This window comes from Ovis canadensis, chromosome 8 (assembly GCF_042477335.2).
Source record: "Ovis canadensis isolate MfBH-ARS-UI-01 breed Bighorn chromosome 8, ARS-UI_OviCan_v2, whole genome shotgun sequence".
In the NCBI taxonomy this organism is placed as follows: domain Eukaryota; kingdom Metazoa; phylum Chordata; class Mammalia; order Artiodactyla; family Bovidae; genus Ovis; species Ovis canadensis.
In genome coordinates, this window is record NC_091252.1 from 94,155,848 (window position 1) to 94,179,992 (window position 24,145).

A 24,145-nucleotide genomic window follows, 5' to 3' on the forward strand; every position below is an offset into this window, starting at 1 on the left:
CTCTCGTCCCAGGATGGAGGAGACTGGATAGTCGGAGTCCTTCCTAGTGAAGTAACCTTCAAGAGTCCAGTGGGGACATGCGTGTAACACTGTCAGCAGAAGGCCAGGCAGACAGCCAGCCCTGGTGAAGCAGGCCGCCCTTACCACCCCCTCCCCTCCAGCCCCGCCGTCACACCCAGCCCGCTGCTGTCTTCCCTGTCGCCTTGCCCTCATGCTCACTTTGACACTTGTTATGTTCTTGGCAAAAAATTATCCTTATTTTTAGGCAGTTGAGTCAGATGATTAAGAAACATTGACAGAAAGCTTAACTCTGCATGCCTTCTTTGAAACAGGTTCAGGTTTACAAATCAGGTAGCTACTGTGATAATTAGTTTTGCTTTCTTTACATCAGATTCAGTGCTTTAAAAAGGTAGCGTGAAAGAGGTAATGCATACAAAAGGCAGTCGCTGTTCTGAAATGGATCCTTTGAAAATATGCTAAAGGGAACAAATGAATGCATCTTTCCTCATTTTATGTAATCTTTTATATTCAGATTTATAGAAGTAATCTGTTTATTTTGGAAAAAAATATACAGCAGGAGGCATATAAAAACCTTCTGTATCCCACGTCCTGAAGGTACCTTGTGGTATCTCCTCGCAGACTGCTTTTTCAACACACATACACGTGCATTGTGATACAACTCAAGATGTTTCACTTCAGTAGTCTAAGTGGGAGAGGTTTGTTTTCTGACTTGTTTTAACTTCCCTGCAAGAAATGTCCATGCCACTGTCCTAAGCCCTCACTTCCAGAATCCTGGAGTAAGCGGCGGAGCTGCCTTCTGTCTGTGACTCGTGGTAGGACAGCTGGAGTGGGCAGGCTTCAGCTGCTTTATCTTTACAGGACATCAACCAGGGGTTGAGAGAGTGGGCCGTGCTGGGATTAGCTGATGTAATTATGAAAAGTGAGACTGTGTTGGCTCTGCAAGAGGGATTTTCAACAATACGATGAACTTCATGTGTTAGCTGACAGCCACGTGGAGAGCAACTGGAGGGAAGTTTAGCCGTGGTCCTGAGAGCATGGATGCTGTCCTGGGACGGCCTTAGAGAAACGTCTGCCTGCAGGGTGGGCACCTGCTTCTGAGAGTAATGAGGCCAGAGCCAGAGATGCCTCCCAGAGCCTCCCTGTGCTGGCATCCCAACTTGTCCAGGGTCATGCAGGACTGTCTATCTCCTTCACTTCAAGTTAGATGTTTCCATTCATTGGCTTTGGCCAATGAATTATGTGCAAAGCCTCGAGCAGCACTGCCTGGTTTTCCCCGGCCCCGCTCTCTCCACTGCTATGGATGCTGGCACTGACACTGGAATCCCCACCAGCCCATCAGCCCCCAGCTTGCCCCCTCGGGTCTGAGGTGTAACCAGGAGACAAGCCCATGGGCTTTGGGACATTCTTTGTGATTGCATTAAGACGTAGACCCCCTTGGCTGATGCGTGGCCTCGGCCCTTGTCCTCATCTGCAGAACCAGCTCACGCAGGGCCCAGGTGGAGCTGTAATACTGCTTCTGTTAGGTTGGCAGTCCTGTCCTTGTTTATGGAGACTAGGTTTATTTTGTTGTATGAAATACACTGATGACTTCCTGCTTTTCATATATCATGAAATTTTGAACGTTTTGAGTCAGAAAGACACTAGGCGTTGATGAGGGCAGATGGAAACCCAGAAAACTGTCCAGGTTAGCTTCACGCTGGCCTGACTCCCTCGGCTCCAGCAGGCTAGTGGGTCGAGGAGGAGTAAGCGTCTCCTGTACCCATATTCCATTCTCAGCTGGGTCTCCTAACAAGAGAGAGACAAACAAGTGCAAAGCCCGCACATTTGTTTAATGTAAGTGTTACATGAGATGAGAGCCATCGTGAGGAAATGAGCCATGAAGCCGTGCTTAATCCTGGGTGTCTGGTGCTGGTTTGATGAAAGGGGGGTGGTGGGAACATGACAGGACAGAAGGGCCGTGGCTCAGCGCAGGGAACTGGGGTGACCTAGCAAGGCCTGGTCCATCCAGCCCTCTCACGTCCCTCCATCCCTTGGGTTCAGGGAGGCCACCTCCGACTTGAGGATCTGAGGGGCTGCTTTGGGGGAGAAGGATGAGGGCGGGTCAGAGTCCTTTGTGCTCCTGCTGTTTCTCAAGTTCCTTCCTTGTAAACTCTCCAGCATGCAGCGTGTGCCATGCATTTGGGGGATGTGTCCTGACCCTCATCTGGGTGATGACCACGCGGGTGTACCAAGTGCCCCAACCCACAGCCGAGGTCCCACCTCCCTTACTGGGCCCGTGGGCCAACCTTGGGGCACCTGCAGTCTCTGGCTGCTCTGATCTGTGAAGCCAGCCCGTCACCCCTGGTAAATGCCATGTGGGGGAAAGGCTTCACCACTTCTCCATGCCAGGCTTACGCATGAATGTAGCTCACCACCTGGTGTGACCGCCCAGGCCTGGAGCCGGTGAAGTTCCCTCGTGGCTCAGTGGAAAAGAATCCACTAGCCAGTGCAGTAGATGTGGGTTCAGTCCCTGGGTTGGGAAGATCCCCTGAAGAAGGAAATGGCAACCCATACCAGTATTCTTGCCTGGAAGATCCCATGGACAAAGGAGCCTGGCGGGCTACAGTCCATGTGGTCACAGAGAGTTGGACACGACTGAGCGACTGACGCGCTGACATAGACACATACATACGTGGTTAGTATCCATATATGTTTACACACACATGGGAGCCATGTGCTGTCAGATCTGTCTGGATCAGCCCTGTACTTTTCTGGCTGGTGAAGACCCATTCTGACTGTAGGAAAAACGTCAGTCCTGCCATTTTCTTGTTTGTGCTTGTGCTGCATAATTAGTTTTATCTTCACCTTTGTTTTCCTTGGAAGTGTCCTTTCAAAGCCGGTCATCCTCTCTGTGAGGCTGGCTTAGTTAAGCTGAGCACATGTTGAACCCGGCCCTGGGTGTGTAGGGCCCCGTACAGCTCCTGCTCCCCACCGGGGCCCGACCTGTCGTATCTCAACTGGGTAACCTTCCCCAGTGTGGGAAAGGGGACCCCACCTTAGTTCATATATTAAATATTATTAATAACATTTTTGTTTGCCATCTCCCCGTATCCCGCATATTGCCTTGGGCACACCCGGGCACCTGCAGCTGGGCTGCCGGGTCAGTGGGAGGTGGTTGTGGGGTTTGCCTGCTGAGCCCTGAGCCAGTCCTGAGACTCCACGGGGGGCAGCGAGGCCTCTGCCATGTGGTCAGGACCACAGCTCTCTTTGCCTCGTGCTGGCACGTTTTCCTTCCAAGGTGGGCTGTGTGCTCTTCTTCACTAGAGTCTTTGGTCAATGGTTTCTGTCCTCTTGAAAAACGACCTCATGTTCAGAATGGTCAGGAGTCAGCCGTGTGACTGCAGTCTCCCCGGGGCTGTTGATCAGGCTTCCACCGGACAACAGGAATTTTCAGCCCTGTAAATGTGAAGACCCAGACTTCTCTTGACTTTGTGTAAAGTTTAACTGCAAATGGCCGCCCTTTTCCAATTCAATCCCTTGCTCTTACCAAAAATTTTACAAAGTCAATCTTACCTTTCCTATTTCTGCTGGAGAAATAAGTTCTGAACACATACAGAGGCCCTCCCTCCCTGTTGCCTTCTCCCTTGTGTGTGTGTATGTGTGTGTCTGTCTGCGTGTGTGTGTTTTCCTGCTGCTCAAGCCTCTCACGAGTGCCCTTCCTGAAGCGCCTGGTAGGAGGTGCACCTGGAGCTGAAGCATCTTCCAGTCCCTGGGTGCCATCACTGCCCTGCCTTCAGGGCCCAGGGAGCTCCCAGACCGGTTTTGTGAGACTCTGCCGAGGAATTCCCAAAAGCCCAACCCAGAATTTCTGATCACCTGGTCTTCCGGAGCCCAAGAATTTGCATTTTCCCACAAATTCCCAGGTGGTTCTGTGCTGCTGAACCTGGGGCAGGACTTTGTGAGCCACTGACCAAGTTTCTCATCTTGCAAACTTACAGAGCATCTCTGGTTTGGTGCCCTCAAAGCAGAGTCTGAGATGGAATCTGAGTCGTTGCCGCATGGGGGTTGGAACAGTTTACTGAAGGAGGGGCTCTCAGGGGAGAGGGAGTAGGCGGCGTGGGGTGAGCGGGGCCAGACTCGATGAGGGATCCAGCAGCCAGAGACACAGGGTGAAGGGTGCAGTCGCCTCCAGGGCTGTGTGCTTTCTCCCTGCTGAGAGCTGGGCAGAGAGCGAACCTCAGACGCACCCATTTGGGGTGGGCTTTGGGAGACTGCCTAGCCAAGCCAATGGCAGGGAGTGAGGGGGTGCAGGGCACATGGTTCAGGCTGGGACAGGCAGGGCCCTCGGGGCTGGAACAGAGGCCAGAGGCTGGGTTTTTACTGCTCACGAGAACATGGGTGGGATATGACACCCAGGCCACTCTCTGGGCTGAGGATTCCTCACCAGCATTAGAAACCGATATGCTTCTTAATAGCAGCCGCTAATGTGGATGCTGCTCGTGGGGCTTGCCCAGGCCCTGGCCCCAGACTTGCGCATGCGTCGTCTCTAAGAGGAAGGCAGGCAGTTCAGAGATAAAGACAGGCTTTGGGGTCTGACCGACCAGGGTCATTGCTGGCTCTGTTTCCACTTGCTGAGAGACTCGAGGGAAACTGATGAGCACCTCTAAACCGAGGTTCCTCACCTTTGCAGTGGGGATGGTCCTCATCACCCCATAGGGGGTTTGCATGAGGATTAAGGGAGGTGACACGTGTGAAGAACTCAGGAGATGATGGCAAGTCTAGAACCGAACGGTGGTGACTCTTCTCTCCAGTTGCTTTTGCAGCAGTCCTGTTGGTCACGTGCTAACACCTCTGTTTACAGATTGAGCAAACCAAGGCTCAGCAGGTCATGCGGCTCACCAGGGGCTGGCAAGGCATGTGCCCTGTTTTTGGTTAGTAGCACTCATGATGGAATGGAGTTGACTCTTGTCTTTACAGGTTAGTAAAACAGTGGCTGAATTCTTTGACCATTCACGTTGCCTTTGGTAATTGCCTTCACAAAGAATGTTATGTTTGCATCTGCCAAATGTGTAGAATAATGGATCTTCAGCAAGATGGAAAAAAGTTGAACTTTAGTAATGGAAACATAGAACTAAATGCAAATACAGAGTTACTAACTAGGAATTTAGGTTTAAAAAGAACTGAAAGTACATTTCAGGGATTTCAGGCTGTTGACTGAGATCTAGTGGTAAGTTATACTGCAGAGGCACGTATGCCCAGAAATGAAACACTGAGAAGTATTTTGAAGGGGAAATCTCAAGTGCCAAATATATTGGGGAATCTATAATTATAATTTTTTGTTTGCAGCTGGCAAAAAGCCCACCCCAATTTTCACTCTAAAAGGGAGTATTGGGCAGAAATCTCTTGCCTTTTGAAAGAATTCTAGATAATTAGTGTTTTTGCAGGGAATGCTAACAGTGCCCTGGTCCTGGGGGTTTGGAGACACCTGAAAATGCCTTTCCTGCAGAGACCTGTGCTAACAAAGCCTCCGCATAGAGCATTCCTAGCACCTCACTGAGCTGGTGGCTGGACAGTTTACTTGCCTGCCCCCTAGTCCTGAGAGCTTCTCAAGCGTGTAAGCCAAGTGCCAGACTTGGCACTTGGCTGCCTCTCTAGCTCCAGCGTGGTGCCTGGTGCAGGGCAAATGCTCAATAAATACATGAAGTGCCTCAGGTTCCTCCACTGTGTCCTAAGCATTTTAATTGGGGTGTAAACCCAATGTCATTTGCCTATTAATGCTGCAGTCTGCCACCTCAGTATCTCTTGTAAATAATTGCATTGTTGAAAATGACTTAAATCCTCTTGGTAGTGGTTTTGTATGCAGTTATTAATGCAGAATTTCTATTCTAGCCTTTTAAAGTGTGAAAGTCATACTTCAGTTTGACTTTCAGAAGCTCAGCAGGGCTTTCCCCCCTCGTAAGCTATCTTTATTTTGTGTATTTCTGTGCATTGTGTAACTTAAAGAGTGATGGGGTTTCATTTCCTAACATGGAATCATTGATGGGACAAAATGGTATTCTTGGCTGTGTGCTGAAGTAAGCAAGCAGCAACTAAGGTCTCGGTAAGGCCTCTCAGTTGAGAAGAGAACAGCTGCAGGTAATTTTGGTTCACCTGTTGTTCAGCCAGGTTCAGGCTGACCTGTTGTTCAGACAGAGCTCAGTGAATGTGTGCTCACACTTTCATCCTGTGCGCACGTTCTGGGTCTTCGTGTGAAGTGTCCCCCACAACCCAAGAATTAGACGGAGGATATCAGACAATGGCGAGTGCCAGAGCCTGAGCTTTGCTGGGCCCCTCCATTTGAAGGTGCTCTAGGGACCCCTGTGTGGTGGAGCCTTGGGCTGAGGGTGTGGGTGAGGCCTTAGCAGCGTTCAGCAGGTAGTGAGTGCTCTAGGCCTAGAGACTCCTCACACAGTCCGAAGCTCTCCTGAGCCTGGGCTCCTCACTTAGCTCAATTAGAGTGCTGTCTTCTAACTTGTACTGTTACGTTGGAGTCACCCTAGTGGTGGAGACTGCACCTCCTCACTGTTCTTATTTTCTTTTTTTTCCAATGAATGTGACTTTATAGTTCTCAGTGACCATCTGGTTTTGTATAAGTGTTTCAATCTGTACCACAATGTGGTTAAAATTAATCTCTCAAAAGCAGTGTGGTATTCAGGATGATTTTTAGGAGCCTGAGTCTTCATGCTGTCTCAGAGAGAAGTCATGGGAAGGCCTTGGATAAAACTTGGATGTATGTTGTTGAACGAGAATGTTCCCTGACTTACTGTGAAGGTTCCCAGGGATGCTCTGAGGACAAGTTAAATAGAATTCTTTTGTGCTGCCTTGAACTTCAAAAGCACAAACATGGTCCAAAACTCAGTTCTGAGTTGACCTCCCACAGATGATTCATTTCTTCCATATGGTGTTATCTTCATAATAACCATGTCTCAGAAAAAGTTGAAATGCAACCAAATGTACAGTGAGATGCATCCAAGGATTTTCTAACGAGAGTATTTAAAATTCTGGTTTCCTTCCCTTTAACTGCGAAGTCAGAGAAAGTTCAGTTAATTTTAATGCGACTGTGGTTTTCAGTATAAAACTGTACTGTTTTCCTTTCTACTTTCATTCTTCACTTAATTTTTGTGATATAAATAATTTTGAAACAATAGCTATAGTCAATGCTATCTGCTAACTGATTAAAAGAAAAATGAGGCAGGGGAGGGGGATAATTTAAGAATTTGAGATTAACACATACACACTACTATAACCAACAAGGACCTACTATATAGCACAGGGAACTGTACTCGATATCTTATAATGATCTATAAAGGAAAGAATCTGAAAAAGTGTGTATGTATATAATTGAATCACTTTGTTGTACACCTGAAACTAATGCAACATTGTAAGTGGAAGTGAAAGTCGCTCAGTTGTGTCTGACTCTTTTAGACCCCATGGACTATGTAGTCTGTGAAATTCTCCAGGCCAGAATACTGGAGTGGGTAGCCATTCCCTTCTCCAGGGGATCTTCCCAACCCAGTGATTGAACCCAGATCTCCTGTACTGCAGGCAGATTCTTTACCAGCTAAGCCACAAGGGAAGCCCCCAAGTACTGGAGTGGGTAGACTATCCCTTCTCCAGCAGATCTTCCCGACCCAGGAATCAAACCCGGGTCTCACGCGTTGCAGGTGGATTTTTTACCAACTGAGCTATCAGGGGAGCCCAACATTGTAAATCAACTATATTTCAATAAAAAGGCAAAACTAAACACCAGTCTGTAATTCCATCCCTGAGTGCGCTACTTTTCTACTTGGAATCCATTCAAACAACAATCAGGCAGTACCCTCGGCCTGGGACTGTGCCCGGCCCTGAGATACTGAAGGTGGCGGTTCAGTGTGGGGTGGCCGAGCAGGAGGTGGGGAGCAGGTGCAGGGTAATTTGGGCAGGAAAAGCTCCCCATGGGAAGCCAGCTCCTCTGTGGCTCTCGTATGACTCTGGTCCTCGCGTGCGTTCTGTATCTCGAGGCCGAGCGGCCAGCAGCGGCTGGCTTGTGCCCTCGTGCGGCTGTCTGCTGAGAAAGTCAGTAAACTCACCCCTGTGGTGGGTCTCTCATCTAACTGGAAACTGAGTCAGTTCCTGGAGCCCTCGGGAGCCCTCTGGTGGGACAGACCTTCGGGAGGACCCTGAGGGACTCTGATGAAGATGAGTCAGTGGTGTGTTCGGGGGAGGACTCCTGTCACTTTCCTGAGCAAGTCCTGGCTGGTTAACACGAGCTCTTTACCAAAGAGCTGCTCTTCCCAGGCACCTGGGTCTTGTGATGTGGGGACAGACAGCAGAAGCAGTCTATGAGTTTGTGGTTCAGTTTAAATACAAAATAGAGGAATAGGAAATTCTTTGAAGGCAAGGTAATAATGTGTGCAGAGATTATGACAGGAAATGGAGTTAGTTATTGGGAAGTGATGTGAGAAACTTGCTGTTAGAAAGAGAAGGGTGAATGCACATTTATTTGGATTAAGGTGTCGTGCAGGTCTGTTCACCAGGGAACGGGAGATACGGATCTCAGGGAATGTGCGTCAAATAGTTGAGACAGCGTTTCAAGAAATGTTCATTTTCTGTTTATATACTTCTGTACATTTGAGTTTTACTTAGTGTGTATTTCCCTGATTAGAAAAAAGATTAAAAAGGAAAAATACATATGAGTTTTGACCAAAATGTTGATATTTTAACTTATGGCTGGTGGTCAGGTAATACCCAGGTCAGGTCCTGATGGGCAGCTCAGGTCTCATGGAGACTTGCTGGACCATGGTTAAGTGTTTTGTCTGTTTCAGGCCAAGAGCTGTTTCTCAGAAGGAGAGTCGTTGTCTATGGCAGATGGCAGGGCTGTGCTCTAAACCCCAAGGCCTGCACTGAGATTCTTCCACCAAAGGCTCCAGACAGCACCCCTTTCTGACACTGATGCTTTGGGTACCACTGAATCTGCTGTATCACGTGACCTGGGCCACAGAGCAGATCACACGGTGGCCTGATCTATGAGGAGCTCTCTCTTCTTCTGGACCCCACTCAAAATCATCAGCCTTTTGGGTCACTAGGTAAACAGGCCATATTGTCACACTCAAATTAGGGGCATGTAGCCTCCAAAATCCAAAGGGGCACAGTGAACTTGACACATGAAATTAACTGTCACTATACATGGAAACTCGGTTTTTATGTAACTCTTGAACTAATTACTTAGAATGCAATATCGCTCATGTTTTAAAAATCATAAGCAAGCACTTAGGAAGAAACTTGTATATTGTGTCAGACTCTGAATCAAATTATGATAACATATTCGCCCAGCTGCACCCCCTCCCATCAACTACGCACCCTCTTACCAGGTGGTATGTCGTGATCCATGTGCTAGATGTTTCTCTTGGGGGGTAAATATATCAGTATTTAAGTTTTGTAGGATGTTGCACTTAGGAGTAGGTATGCCATATTTGTTTAGTACTTGTCCAAATAGAATTCAGGGTGTCAAAGTATTAGAGCTGGAGGGATCTTCAGAAATGGTCTAGGCTGACTTCCTTTTTCAGACACAGTGAAGCTGCAGGGTGTTAGAGAGCAGACTGCCGCTTGGGCTTTCTGTGGTCAGTGAGAAGCTTCCTGGTTCCAGCTGTGGCCTGCTCCCCGGAGCTGAGAGGCCTGCTGTCGGCTGGGGTCAGCATCAGCCTGTCACGGGGTGAGCTGAGGTTCTGTCTTCAGTTGTTAGCCTAGCCGTGTGCCCGGAGCAGTGCTGTTTCCTGACCAAATGCTCGGTGTGCTGGGCTGAGAGATAGGGATTTTAAAGAGCAAGATGCTGAGAATCTGGCCGTCTTAGCTGCTCTGAGAGCTGGAGAGGAACATCTTGAAAATTAATCTACTAGGTTACGTGTATTATAAATCACTAAAATACACACCTGGTTGACAAAGAGTACTAATAATATATAATATATAAAACCTTAGTTCAAATAGCCAAGTTAACTACTTTAATAATTGAATTTCCCTTCAGTGAATTTAGTGGCAGTTTATCACTTGGTAGATGCTTAAGAGCTTAAATCAGCCTTTTTTTTTTCTTTTGAGGCCGTAACATCACTGATGCTAAGGCCTCATTTAACCTTGATCTGTCATCTTGGAGTTGGATGGATGGTAATATGGAGGTCCCCTAGTTGTAGTCCCCCTGCCACACCCCCTTAGATGAGTTGCTCCCAGGTACCCTTGGCAGTTGGCTGCCCCGCCTCTTGTTTCCAGTGTTTCAGGTTCCTTTTGAAGACAGCCCCTTCCACGGATAGGCAGCACTCCTGCTCCTTGTTAGAAAGTTCTCTTTCACGTACTTCTCACGGGCTTCTCATCATTTGTGCTTATGTCTCCTGATTCTGCCCCAAGATTGTTTTTCTAGTTTTCTCAACGGTAAAACACTTCTTTATTTTCTATTGATGATTATTTTTGGCTGTGCTGGGTCTGTGTTGCTGCATGGGATTCCCCTGGCTATGGTGAGCAGGGCCTGCTCTGTGTGTGAGAGGCGCAAGTGTCTCACTGCAGCGGCTTCTCTTGTTGCAGAGCATGGGCTCTAGGGCACTGGGGCCTCAGGAGCTGCGGCAGATGGGCTTAGTTGCTCCACGGCGTGTGGGATCTTCCCAACCCAGGGATTGAACCCATGTCTCCTGCATGGATTGGCAGGCGGATTCTTCACCACTGAGCCAGCAGGGAAGCCCTTCTGAACAATTTTTTGCAGCTCATTTTGGATGGTCAAAAATTCTAGACTAGATATTTCAGCATTCTAATTTTAAAAAACCATTTGAGTATTCTTCACGAATACAATTGTTTCCCTAGCATGAATCAATATTCCCCCCAAAATAGGCTCCTAAAATGATTATGCCTGACTTTCACTTTGTAATTAGGAAGATACAAAGAACCAGGGATGAGTGTGCCTGGTTCCGAGCCCTTCTCTGCCTCCCGCCAGTTGGGTGCTTTGGGCAAAGGAACTTCTCTGAACCTGTTTCCTTTTCTATAAAATGAAGATGGGAATGCCTGCTCCAGGTACCCGGCTGTTTTGAGAATCAGGTGCTTTTGTAGTCTATCTATGTTCTTCCAGATATAGGAGGTTAACTTCCTTGTTTTAGAATGGAACATTTGAATCATCAGTTCAGTCACTCAGTCATGTCTAGCTCTTTGTGGCCCCATCGACTGCAGCACGCCAGGCTTTCCTGTCCATCACCAACTCCTGGAGCTTGCTCAAACTCATGTCCATCGAGTTAGTGATGCCATCCAACCATCTCATCCTCTGTCATCCCCTTCTCCTTCTACCTTCAATCTTTCCCCAGCGTCTTATTTTCTAATGAGTCAGTTCTTCGCATCAGGTGGCCAAAGTATTAGAGCTTCAGTATTAATCTTTCCAGTGAATATTCAGGACTGATTTCCTTTAGGATTGACTGGCTTGATCTCCTTGCTATCCAAGGGACTCTCAAGAGTCTTCTCTAGCATGACAATTCAAAAGCATCAGTTTTTCTACCAACACCATTTGAAGGGTTCCTGTCTCAAAAGATGAACATCCTTGAGGTGGATTAGCTGACACTAGGGCTTTGTTCTGTCTAAAAATAGTGCCAGGAATAGGAGGTGAAGTGACTTATTGAGGGCATTACAGTACAGCCCAAAGAGCCCTTCCACAGACCTGCATTGCATTTTTACTGGGAATTCCTCCGTAAGTATTTATTGATAAGAATAACTATAAAACAATAGAAATCTTATTTTGGAGAGGGTGACAGGCTGACATTTTGGGGGAATAATCAAAGACCTAAGTCAAAACTTGACTTATATTCTGTTCAGTAGAATGCACACTTCACCTAACATTCTTAATGCTGGAGCTCTTTTGTGCCCAAAGCAAAGAGGAGCCCCATCTTCCTCTAAGAGGGAAGGAAGGCTCTGCCTTGGAACGCCTGGGCAGCTACTCAGCGCCCTCCTGTGTGATCTGGGCGACTGAGAACCCAGCTGGCCCCACTCGCTTGGCAATTCCTCAGCACTCTGGTATGTCCTGACTCTGCCAGGCAGACTGGAGGGATTGGGAGAACAGGAAATAAGCTGCCGGGAGATAAGACGGGCGGCTTGGAATCACAGACGAAAGAGGAAATGAGAAAACTAACTCAGAGAAACAACACTGCCTTTGAAAACTTTATTTTTAAACCAAGAGTCACTGGAAAGATTTCTCTTAATTTAGGGGAGCAACCCACCTATATTCCATTACACCGGTTACACTCCCAGCAAAGTAGTGTGTGGATGGGGGCTGCATTCTGTTAACTGCTGAGTCTCAACTCATCAGGAATTACGAAAAGATGAAGTCGAGTCTGTGAACTTTTTGTTTGTCCAACACCCACTAGTGTTACCACAAGACCAAGACATTTTTAATGTTAGAAATAACTGTAAAATATTTTTTTTGCTTCTGCTCTTTTGTGTCCATGTCATGCTGTGACTATGCAGGCTGTTCTGAAGGAGAGGTTTTACTGATGATGATAACTAAATATGCAACCATATGTGGCAATGCATGTTAAAGGAAAAAGGCGAAAGTATAGAAAATGGGACTCGCCTCTGTTTTCTGAATGATGATGCCTTGTCATCAAAATACTAATCTGTAAGGAAGACTATAGTAGATAGTTCACCGTAGTAGTAATGTTCACCGTATTTAACGTAAATAGTTTAAAAGCGATCACATTCTTATTTGTCACACTGTTCTGAAATGCACGAGTCGCTGTGGGCTTGGATGGTGAGCGTGTCTCGGGGCCAGATTGTGGCACGCTGTGGTGAGCGCTGCTCGGGCCAGGCACCAGTGGGTCTGAAAGAAGTTTATGAAGTTGGCTGCTTGGAAATTCTAGATTTTATGACACATTTGGTACGTTTAAAGACACTTAAGAATTGGATCAGTAATTTAAATATAGAATTTTAAAAATTAGAATAAGTTAAAAGTGGAAGTCTTAGTCTCTCAGTCGTGTCTGACTCTTTGTGGTCCAGGGGACTGTATAGCCCACCAGGCTCCTCTGTCCAAGGGATTTCCCAGGCAAGACTACTCGAACAATTTGCCATTTCCTTCTCCCGGGGTTCTTCTCGACCCAGGGATTGAATTGCGGGCAGATTCTTTACTGCCGAGCCACCAGGGAAGCCCCTTTAGAAACTAGGCTTTAAGATAATGGGTCTGGATTTGTTGCTCCTCACCATCGACCTCCTGTCTGTCATATGTTCCCAGCTCTGCATGTGGAGCAGGATGTGATGTCTGTTCAGTGAACTGAACTCCACACGGACCAGGATTTCTTAACTCCTACCCTCGCAACCTAACAGTTGGTAATAGGCAGTCAGTCAGTATTATTGGCTGTTGTTAAAATGCCTTTGGGAGTTGAAAATAACCTACTTGCAATAGTTTTCAGCCACCATTCAAAGCTATAGCCGAATGAGACTCATAATTTACACGGGGCTGTTTGGCATGCTCGCGGCATTCCTGCGCATCAGTGTTCAGAGGCGAGGGTGCCTCCATCCATCCCTCAGGTGGCCAGGGCTCTGGGGCAGAGGGAGCCTGGATCTGTGGGCACAGGAGGTGGGGGGCAGTGAGGGCAGCACCTGCAGAGCGGCAACCAGAGTGAGGCAGGCGGTCCTGGCGGAGGGACAGGGTCAGATGGGCCAGCGGCAGGTAGTGGGCAGTGCCTACATCCGTGGAGAGCTTGCATCCGCTTGGCATGGGGGCCACTGACCAGGTTAGATTGGCTGATGATGGCCAGGTCTCAGAGGATTGCAGCCTTTCCTCTCTTTATGCAGAGTTTTTAAAAAGAGCTAAATAAATGAAATCTCAGTCACCAGCACAGGCAGGTCAGGCCACACTCTGGAACCTGCCCCATAGTGACCCCAGGTGCTGGTTTTGTGTCTTCTTGTGACCACTTCATAGCTCCGTGTCCTTGCAGGTTTTACTGGGCTCTGTGAGGGCCGATGCCACCAACCACCTAGCAGGGTCCACCTGTAGCTGAGGGAGTGATAGTTGAGAAAGATGAAAATGATTTGTCCAGATTCAGAATTTATCAAATTTAAAAATTAAGTTTTTACATGCATCAGTTTTGAAGTTAATTATTTCTTCATCTTTCCTCTGTGATAAATCACAAGCAACTTATTTCTACTGTGTATTTTTTTCCAAATTGGCGTGTTTAGATGCTGAACTATTTGGAAATAAGGTAGTCTTAGAAAAGACATAGAAAGTTTCACTTTGGGGAAAAAATGAGGTTAAATAGGCCCCACCCTTTCTTCTTTCTATGCTAAATAAAGAGCCCCCGATTCAGATACACAATGAATTTTGAGAAAATTGCTTTCCCACCACACGGGACCATCAGAGGAGTGCTCTGGTGCTGCGGGAGGCAGTCGGGGTACAGGCAGGCCCTGGCTTGCTCTGTTTCCATGGCAGTGGCCGTTTTTCGTGTTGGAGTTTATTATGGTTTGCTCAGATGCCCGCTGTTTGTCAAGAAGCCTTGACACGTGGGCCAGTCCCTGAGACACATCCATCCTTCCCTCTGCTGATCCGCCCCCCAGGCCTCTCCCCGCTCCTCTCATCCTCCTTGAGTCCTTTCTTTGACTGCACTTTCTCTTTAGTTCTGGGTCTGATAACTTCGTGAACAGCTTCCATGCCCACGGGCTCCTTCTCTGCAGTAAATGTCTTCCTGGTCATCTTCCAGGTTGTGCTGGTGAGGTGGAACGAGCCATACCAGAAGCTGGCCACGTGCGATGCGGACGGCGGGATATTCGTGTGGATCCAGTACGAGGGCCGGTGGTCCGTGGAGCTGGTCAATGACCGAGGGGCCCAGGTGAGCAGCGGGAGGTGCCTCCGGGCTGGGCAGAGGAGGGCCAGTGAAGCCAGGGCCTGCTCCTCGAGCTTCCTCTGGAGGGGGAAGGACGGCGCCTCCATATCTTCCAGCGTGCAGCTGTTGTGGGAATCTGCACGTTCCGAGCAGTTGAAATCTGCAAAGTCATTTTGCACCATCAGTGTTGTGCTTCCCTGTTGACTTGGACCCTCTGCAGTGCTCCTGGCGTGGGCGTATCTGCACCCCTGCGAAGGTTTTTCCCCACGTTGTCATCTTCCACATGCTCTCGTGGGGGCACTCCACCCGCCGTTCTCAGCACCTGCTTCTCAGGCCGAGTTTCAGCCCTCGCTCTGTCGGGTTCCAGTTAGGGGGGCCACCAGTGGTCAGCGCTCAGCCCCTCCTTTCCAGTGCCAGTTTGTCTCCACTCAGTGGGGAACTACTGCTCCCGGGACACCCGCCGAGCTGTGCTGTTTCAAACCCCTCGGTGGGTTCCAGTGGCTGATGGCGCCAACCTGGCTCTCTCCCCGGGGGCGCAGCTGCACGGAGCTCCTGTCTCGGGTGCATAATGACTCGGGTCCCACCCGAGGATTTGCCAGGCCAGAGTCCTCGCGGGACCTTATTGACGAGGGCTTTCTTAGACTGTTTGACTCTGTAGGGATAGATAGTCTTCACAACTGCCTTTCTGTATGTTTACAAGGAAACGAATTCTTACTGTCTCTCCTCCCAGCTGTTGCTTAAAGAAGCTACGAGCTCACCAACTTTGAGAGATGCAGACCGGTGAAGTGACAGAAAATTGCAGGGAATGAACCTGTTATCAGCAGTTACTGTTAGGCTGAGCAACTTCGTAGATACCATCACAGGAGGCAAACCTACCTCCCAGTAAAAACACAGTGTTCTATTTTTGTGAGTTTATTTATTTGGTAAGGTCAATGTACTAATTTTGACGGGCTCTAAGAAGGCCTTATCAGTGTCCTATATCCCCCTGTGAGAGAAAGAAGGAAGAGATGGCAACCACCCTATGCCTGCTCACTCACCTGAAATAGAGCCACAGATGTGGAGACCTCCATGCCCTGAGGAGTTCACGCCACCTGGAAGGTGGGCCTTGTGGCCACGAGTGTGGGCGCTGGAGTCAGCCTCTCAGTCGTGACTTCTTGTAGGAGACACTTCACTTCTGTACCTCAGTTTGCTCTTCTGTACCCTTGGGACTGTAACAGTATCTGCCTCCAGGGATAACTAGGAGGACTGTGCTCAGTTGCTCAGCCGTGTCCGACTCTTTGCGACCCCATGACTGTAGTCTCCTGCACTGCAGGTGGCTTCTTTACCAACTAAGCTACCAGGGAAGCCCAGAATACTGGAGTGGGCAGCCTGTCCCTTCTCCAGGGGATCTTCCCGACCCAGGAATCGAACCCAGGTCTCCTGCATTACAGGTGGCTTCTTTACCGACTGAGCTGCCAGGGACACCCTACTCGGAGGATTACGTAGGATTAAATACAGAAAATGCTATGACACCATCTGGACATGGTGGTTGACCCCATGAGTTGTGATTGTGCCTGAAGCACTGTGAGGTGCTGACACCCAAAGACCTCAACCCCAGGGCGTACCTGCCCTTAAACAGTCACCAGGAGGTCATCACCAGAGACCAGCTTCAGGCCTTGAGGCAGCAGCTGTTCATGGCTTTCTGTCCAGTGCAGATTTCCCTGAACTTGCCCATGAAGGTCTCTAGAGTGCTGTTGTTCTCCCGTCCATTGAAGTGTGAACTCTTTCCCTAGAGGGGCCCAGCGATCGGGTGAGGTCTGTCTTCAGACCTTGGCTGACATGAGGTCTTCCAAGCACTACTTGGAGAAGGGCAGCAAGGGGGACCTCGGGGTACCACTCAGTACTGGCCTTCCCTCAGTCTCCGCAGGAACCCTGCTGGGCAGATGTTACTCTAAGTTAACGGAGGAAAGGACTTGGGCCACGGAGGCCGAGTAACTCACCCAGGAAAGTTTTTGAACCCAGGGTTGACTCCAAACCTCTGTCTTGTTCCCAGACGATAAACTGTTTTCTCTTTAGCAGAAATGCATGTGTTCATGGTATGTCCATAGAGCTCGGGCTTCACCACCATCAGCCCCAGGGTGCTGCCGAACTGTGTCCTGGTGATGAGGAGTGAGGCTTCTGCCTTCTCTGGTGGTAGCTGTGTGGTCTCTGCCCCAACGCCGTCCCTCGGCTTTTCTTTTCATTGAGAGTTCGCTACAGAAAATTGTTTTAGAAATGAGAGAGGATAACTTCAGAGCTGGAGGTGAATGGGCTTCCGTGGACCAGAGAACATCTGGAAGCACCTAGAATCTCACAAAAGCCTGTACCCTTCAGGTTGATCCAAAGTAACCACTGTATCTTGTGATCTGATCCAGATTTTTATATAGTTTTGCTCTTGGGCCTTCTGATTCTGCAAACCTCAGAACCCACTGAGCAAGTATGGTTAAGCGCTTGCATTTTGGGGAGTTTCAGTTGCTTTTAATTCTGTTGCGGCCACATCTTGTCTGAGAAGCGTCACGCTCTGATGACGATGACTCACTGGTGGAGGGAGCGGAGGGGCTGTGTGCTGGCAGCAGTGTCTGGGGGGAGGAGGTGCGTCCTTGAAGTCTGCCCAGAGAGCCGTGAGACTCTGGAGAAGAAATGACAGGTGATCTTTGTTATATAGCGTGCCTTTCATTGTCACGAAGTAACCAAACATTTGGCAAAAGCCAAGTGAAGCTTTATCACTCCTTTTTTCAGGAAATGATTGTGAGTCCTTTATTTCAGAAATGAGTCTGGAGGCGTGCCTGCATTATGTTATAGTATTAGTCACAGGCCGGCTGTGCCAGGCACAGGTCTCGGGCCGACTGAGGAAAGGCTGCCTTGGGCAGGGGCTGTCAGGCTGCTCGCTCTCTTCGGGGCAGGAATGCGGGCCACCTCTGCATCAGAAAGACTGACAAAGAAGGGCTTTCTGCTTGTTTCCATTATAGCACTGGGGACTCCTTTCCTCTGGTTTTGTTTTCCCAGTTTTGATATAGTCTTATCACTCTGTGCTGACCTAATTTAATACTCTCAATTAGTTTCTATAAACATCCTATATTACCAATTTTTTGTGATTGTAAGATTGCTGGTATCTCAGAGAAGCAACTTATCACTGGCTATACGTTTTAGCCTCTAGTAAGAAGCTGCTCCTTTTATACAAAGATAAATGAGTTAAACCGCATGTAAATAAGTAGCGTTATCATTGCAAAATGAAAGGACTTCTAAATTTTATTGCAGAATTAATGTGTCTGTCAAAAATCTTTTTGGTCCTTAAGAAAAACTAAATAATTTAATTGGTTGGAACATAAGGACAGAGAAACCAAAATTCCGAGTTTTCCTAAGCAAACAGCATTTTTCCAGTAACTTCAGATGAGCGGTCAAGAAGTCATCTCACACAGTTCTGCCATGGCCGTGATGGAAACATGCTGGTCACTGACAACCTATAACCCCATCTGGGAAAACAGCAAAAAGCTCATGTCCTATTTTGTGTTTGTTCATTTATTTTATTATTATCTGCAATGTGATAAATCCAGTAGTGCTACAAATTTTAAAGGAGGTGAACATTTCCAAGTATAAGCAACAGGGAAAGTCATAGATACCAACTTCTTTTTAGGTTAGAAAAGATATAAAAGGTAATACAGACTGCTTCCCTGGTAGCTCAGATGGTAAAGAATCTGCCTGCAGTGCAGGAGACACGGGTTTGATCTCTGGGTCGGGAAGATCCCCTGGAAAAGGGAATGGCAACCCACTCCAGTCTTCTTGCCTGGAGAATCCCATGGACAGAGAAGCCTGGTAGCCTACAGTCCATGGGGTCACAAAGAGTCAGACACAATTGAGTGACTAACACACACACAAACTGAAAAAGTAAATTCCGGTGATAGAAACAGGATCAAAATACCACTAATTAGAATAAATGTAAATGTACCGACTTCACCAATCAAGAAGATTCTTGACTGATTGCATTTCTAAAACATAGCCATGTGTTTACTAACCTGAAACTTGACGTGAACTGGTTTAAAAGGATGAAAAAATATTGAGCATATATCCAGAAAAAAAAAGCTGGGGTAGCAAATATTACTTTCAGATAAGATAGACTTAAAGATAGAAAGTAATGTTTAGTTTGTAGAGTGCTACCACATAATGATAAAAGGTGTAGTTTACTAAGATGATATTTTAAATATATATATACTTATTAATAATATCAAAATACATGAAGGAAATTGATAGAACTGAAAGTAAAGATTGATAAATTCGTTGATATACTGAGAGGTTGCAACAACAAAAGGAATCAGCAAGGGTTTAGAAGATCTGAGCAACATAGTTAACGAGCTTGACCTAATGGACATTTGCAGTTTCTGAATTCACCAATTAGAGAACCAAGGATCATTTGAATGTTTACAAAAATTGATCATGTTCTAAGGTTTCACAGATTTTTTCTTTGAAGGGGCAGATAGTACATATTTTAAGCTTTGTGGACTAGGAATCACACTTTAGGATATTGTGTAAGTACTGTATAACAAGAAAGGAAACTAGAAAAGTTTCTGTTGATAAAATTAAAAGCTTGTTTATGGATGCTAAAATTTGAATTTTATATAATTTTGCATATAACAAAATATTCTTCTCAATTTTTTTCCCTGACCCTTTAAAGCTATAGTTTTTGGACTGTTCAAAAATAGATGGCATGGCAGATTTGGCCCACTGGACATAGTTTGCCACCCTGGATTTTAGGATGTTAATAAAACAAAAACAGATTTTGATTGGTAGGTGTCATGATTACGGACCATAATTTCTGAATGGGTTAGAAGTTAATAACAAAAACGTAAATTTAAGAATTGCTGGAATTCCTTGGTGGTCCAGTGATTAGAACTCAGTGCTTTCACTGCCTGGGCCCAGGTTCAATCCCCCAAAATTTGTTCTTTGGAAACAAATCAATGAAACTGATAAATTGCTGGCAAGACATGAGTAAGAGAAGAAAGATAAAACCTAAAATAATTTCATGAATGAAAAGTTGAACATAACCATAGATAAGGTAGAGATTACAAGATAATCAAAGGTAAATAAAAGATGCGTAGGTAATTCAGTAAGGGGAAGAAAAGTCTTTTTTTAAGTTGAAGTATGATAGCATACAACATTATATTGATTTCAGATGTACAACATAATGATTCAGTATTTGTATCTATTGGGAAATGATCACCACAGTAAGTCTAGTTGACATACTAGGAATAGTCTTTTTGACAAATGGTGCAGAAAAACTGAATATCTGTACTGAAATTTTAAAAAGTAGAACCTTGATTCTTACCATATACCCTGGGCAGAAATTAACTTCTAAATGAAACATAGACATAAATGTAAAAGCACACACTTGTGGAATACCAGACCACTTTACCTATCTCCTGAGAAATCTGTATGCATATCAGGAAGCAACAATTAGAACCAAACTTCAGACAAATGACCGGTTTAGAATTGGGAAAGGAGTAAGACAAGGCTGTATATTGTCACCCTTAACTTCTGTGCAGAGTACATAATGCGAAATGCTGGGCTGGATGAATCTCAAACTGGAATCAAGATTGCCAGAAGTATCAGCAGCCTCAGGTATGCAAATGATACCACCCTAATGACAGAGAGTGAAGAGAAACTAAAGAGCCTCTTGATGAGCATGAAAGAGGAGAGTGAAAAAGCTGGCTTAAAGCTCAACATTGAAAAAACTAAGATCTTGGAATCCAGTCCCATCACTTCATGGCAAATAAAAGGGGAATAAGTGGAAGCAGTGACAGATTAAAAGCAGAGACATCCGTTTGCTGACAAAGGTCCGTATAGTCTAAGCTGTGGTTTTTCCAGTGGTCATGGACATGAGAGTTGGACCATAAAGAAGCCTGAGCACTGCAGAATGATGCTTTCGAACTGTGGTGCTGGAGAAGACTCTTAAGTGTCCCTTGGACAACAAGGAGATCAAACCAGCCAATCCTAAAGGAAATAAACCCGAACATTCATTGGAAGGACTGATGCTGAAGCTGAAGCTCCAGTACTTTGGCCACCTGATGTGAAGAGCTGACTCCTTTGAAAAGACTCTGATGCTGGGAAAGATTGAAGGCATAAGGAAAAGAGGATGGCAGAGAATGAAATTGTAGATAGCATCACTGACTCAATGGACATGAATTTGAGCAAACTCCGGAAGATGAAGGACAGAGGAGCCTGACATGCTTCAGTCCTTGAGGTTGCAGAGAGTCAGACAACTTACCGACTAAATAACACTTCTGGAAAGCTTGGGTTTGCAGTGTTGGGTTATGTAAAGGTTTCTTGGATTGGATACAAAAAACCTGAAACATAAGAGAGAAAACTTGACATTGGACTTCATCAAAATCTAAAACTTTTACTTTTTGAAAGAGATTGTTAAGAAAATGAAAAGGCGAGGTACAGAATGGGAGAAATTACTTGAAGAACATATTTTGATAGAGGATTGTATCTAGAATTTTTACATCAAAGTAAGGTAAAAGACTCATGTAAATGTGTGTGAATGTATGTATGTGTGTGTATTTACATATGTATGTATGCATTTATAATGAATAGGTAAACATGAATGGATATACAAATATATATGGCAGGGAATGTGAACAGGTAGGTTCCAAAAGATGATGTGCAAATAATCAAGAAGCACATGAAATGGCGCTCAGCATGTTAGTCATTCGGGAATTAAATTAAAATTAAAAACAGTGTCCTACCACTACACACCTAGAATAGCTAAAATAAAAGACTGGCAACATCAAGTGTTGGTGAGGTGTGGACCTACTCGTGCACACTGCTAATGGGAGTGTAAAATGGTTTATCCACTTTGGAAAAGTTTGGTAATTTCTTATGCATTTAAACATACACTTATATTTGACCCAACAATTAATTCCGTTCCTAGGTATTTACTCAAGAAAAAATGAAACCATATGTCTTGCACATGAATCTTCACAGCAGTTTTGTAATAAGCAAATGCTGGAAACAACCCAAATACCCAGCAATTTGGAGAGATGAATAAGTTGTGGCACATTTATGCAATAGAATATTGCTGTCTATAAAAAGGAATGGACTACTGGTGCACACAAGAGTTCAGAATACTCTGAGAGTTATTACTCTCAGTAAAACCAGTCATCAACAAACGTGAGCATACTGTGTGCTTCTGTTCATGCAAAATTCCTAGAATAAACAGCTAGTGACAGAAATTAGATCATTAGTTGTCTCAGACCAAGGGTGAGGGTAGGGAATTGACTGCCAAAGGGAACTTTATTACATATAAATTATAGCTCACTAAAGTTGGTATTTAAAAGAATAGTGAGTACTATCAACAACTACTTGCCAAGAGTTTTGAAAACTTACACGAAATAGACAAATTTCTGAAAACATTTTGTAATAGAATTGACTGAAGAAGAAATAAAAAAGCTTGAAAACTTGACTGGTGCTAACACTATTAAAGAGTGAAGCAATGGTTAAAAATCTTCCCATAAAAAAGTGCAGAGCCATGCTGGGGTCCCGCCCCAGTGGATCCAGGGTGATTCGAAGGTGGGGGGACGGAGTCGGCGTCTTTGGAAAAATACATATTTAATCACAGATATAGAGAGATTAGAAATGGATAGTGTAGTAGGAAGATTAGTGGAGAAAAAGAGGCTGAATAACTTGGATTACGTGGAATAGCATCCATGCTCCAGATGGGAATTCAGCCAGAAAAACGGGAGCAAGAAAGAAGCGACATGGGGGAATCAGTCTTTCCGGAAACTGATCCATTTTCTTTATTTTTAGGTTTGCTTATATACCTTTTGTTACACATAGGGATGAATACAGAGTCACGCGGAGGTCAGCAGTCCTGACCTTTATCAAAATCAGGTGCTTCACATAAAAAATTCTTAGGGATTTTACGATCCTTTCTTTCTGATAACCAAAAACCGTATTTCTTCCAAAGGTGTTTTTTCTTAAACCAGGCACCACCCTGCAAGTAAAGTTACATTCCTATAGGATGAGGGTGTAGTGAGTTACAATCAAGAAAGGAATTTATTTAACCCAAGGTTAACATGATTAGTCTTAAAGGTTAATACTTATTTCTCCTACATGCTTAAAGGTTAATACTTATTTCTTCCTATATGCTAGTTATATTCATTATAAGGGTAGGGAACATGGAGATTTAGCAGCAAACATCAGCCCAACAAATGAAAATCCTTTCACCAATGTTCCTCTTAAGATCTATTTGGTCTTAAGATAGTGATAAAGTTACATTTTTACATAACAAGGACACAGTGATTTATAACAAAGCACAGTGATCTATTACAAAAGAGAAAATCCGTTAACTCAAAAAGTCTAGTATTGCTAACATCAAACTACTATATTTCCTTTGCTATATTCCAAATACATTGATTAATATATTCCCAGGTGCCTAAGGATATGGAGGCCTGGCGGCAATCATTGACTCAACAAGAAGAAAAAGCCCTATGCTAGTTAAGACTCTCAAAATACTCCAAAACTCTCTGTGCTGCTTATGGTTAATGGGTAGTAAACAGTCATGTGCGTAGTGGCAGGAGTATGGATAATCCTGTCACACAAGCTAGTCTGTCAGCAGAGAGGTTTGACCTGAGACATCCTTGTCCCACCCAGAGCAGGGAATTAGCAGCAATTATTGACACAACAAAATGAAGAACCCTTCACCAATATAATTCCTAACCAACCCACTATACTAATAATTCCTAATTCCCCAAAAGAATATGCCTTTAGTAAGTCTAAAACATCTCGTGCCTCTCAGATTGGGAGGCTGTAAACAATCACATGTGGCGGGACGAACCTATACAGGCAGGCTAGATAACCTTCAGAGCAGTCCGTAAGCTGAAACACTCTTGTCACGCCCAGGAATTTTTATTGCCTTGGAGCTGCACGTTTACTCCTTCTCCAAGAGAAATGGTTATGGGGGAGAGCCCCCTGTAAAGTCAGAGGTGTAGATGAGAGCATAAAACAGACTCTGGTTTTGGGGTAGATGCTCGGGAACAGGGGGTTTCCTGAGGCTTGATCACACCTTTGCGTATGCCAAGCCTCCTTCCTCATGACCTTTGCCATGGGCGGAGTTCCTCACGCTGGCCCCCGCAGAGCCAGATGGTTTCACAGGCATGTTCCACCAGCCTTTTAGGCAATAGGTCAGGCCGGTATATACAAATTCTTCCCAGCCATGGCAAAAAAGGAACTACCGTCCAACTCATACTGAGAGGTCAGCATAACCCTAATAAGTTCAAACAAAG

The 24,145-nt window shown here is 45.7% G+C and overlaps 1 protein-coding gene across 1 annotated transcript in view; it reads left to right on the forward strand.

Moving 5' to 3' along the window:
- TULP4 (TUB like protein 4) overlaps positions 1 to 24,145 on the forward strand; it is a 198,080-nt gene that overhangs the window by 115,429 nt on the left and 58,506 nt on the right. Inside the window, exon 3 of the mRNA XM_069598792.1 lies at positions 14,727 to 14,855. Coding sequence (XP_069454893.1) covers positions 14,727 to 14,855 — 129 coding nt within the window. The remainder of the gene's footprint in view (positions 1 to 14,726; positions 14,856 to 24,145) is intronic.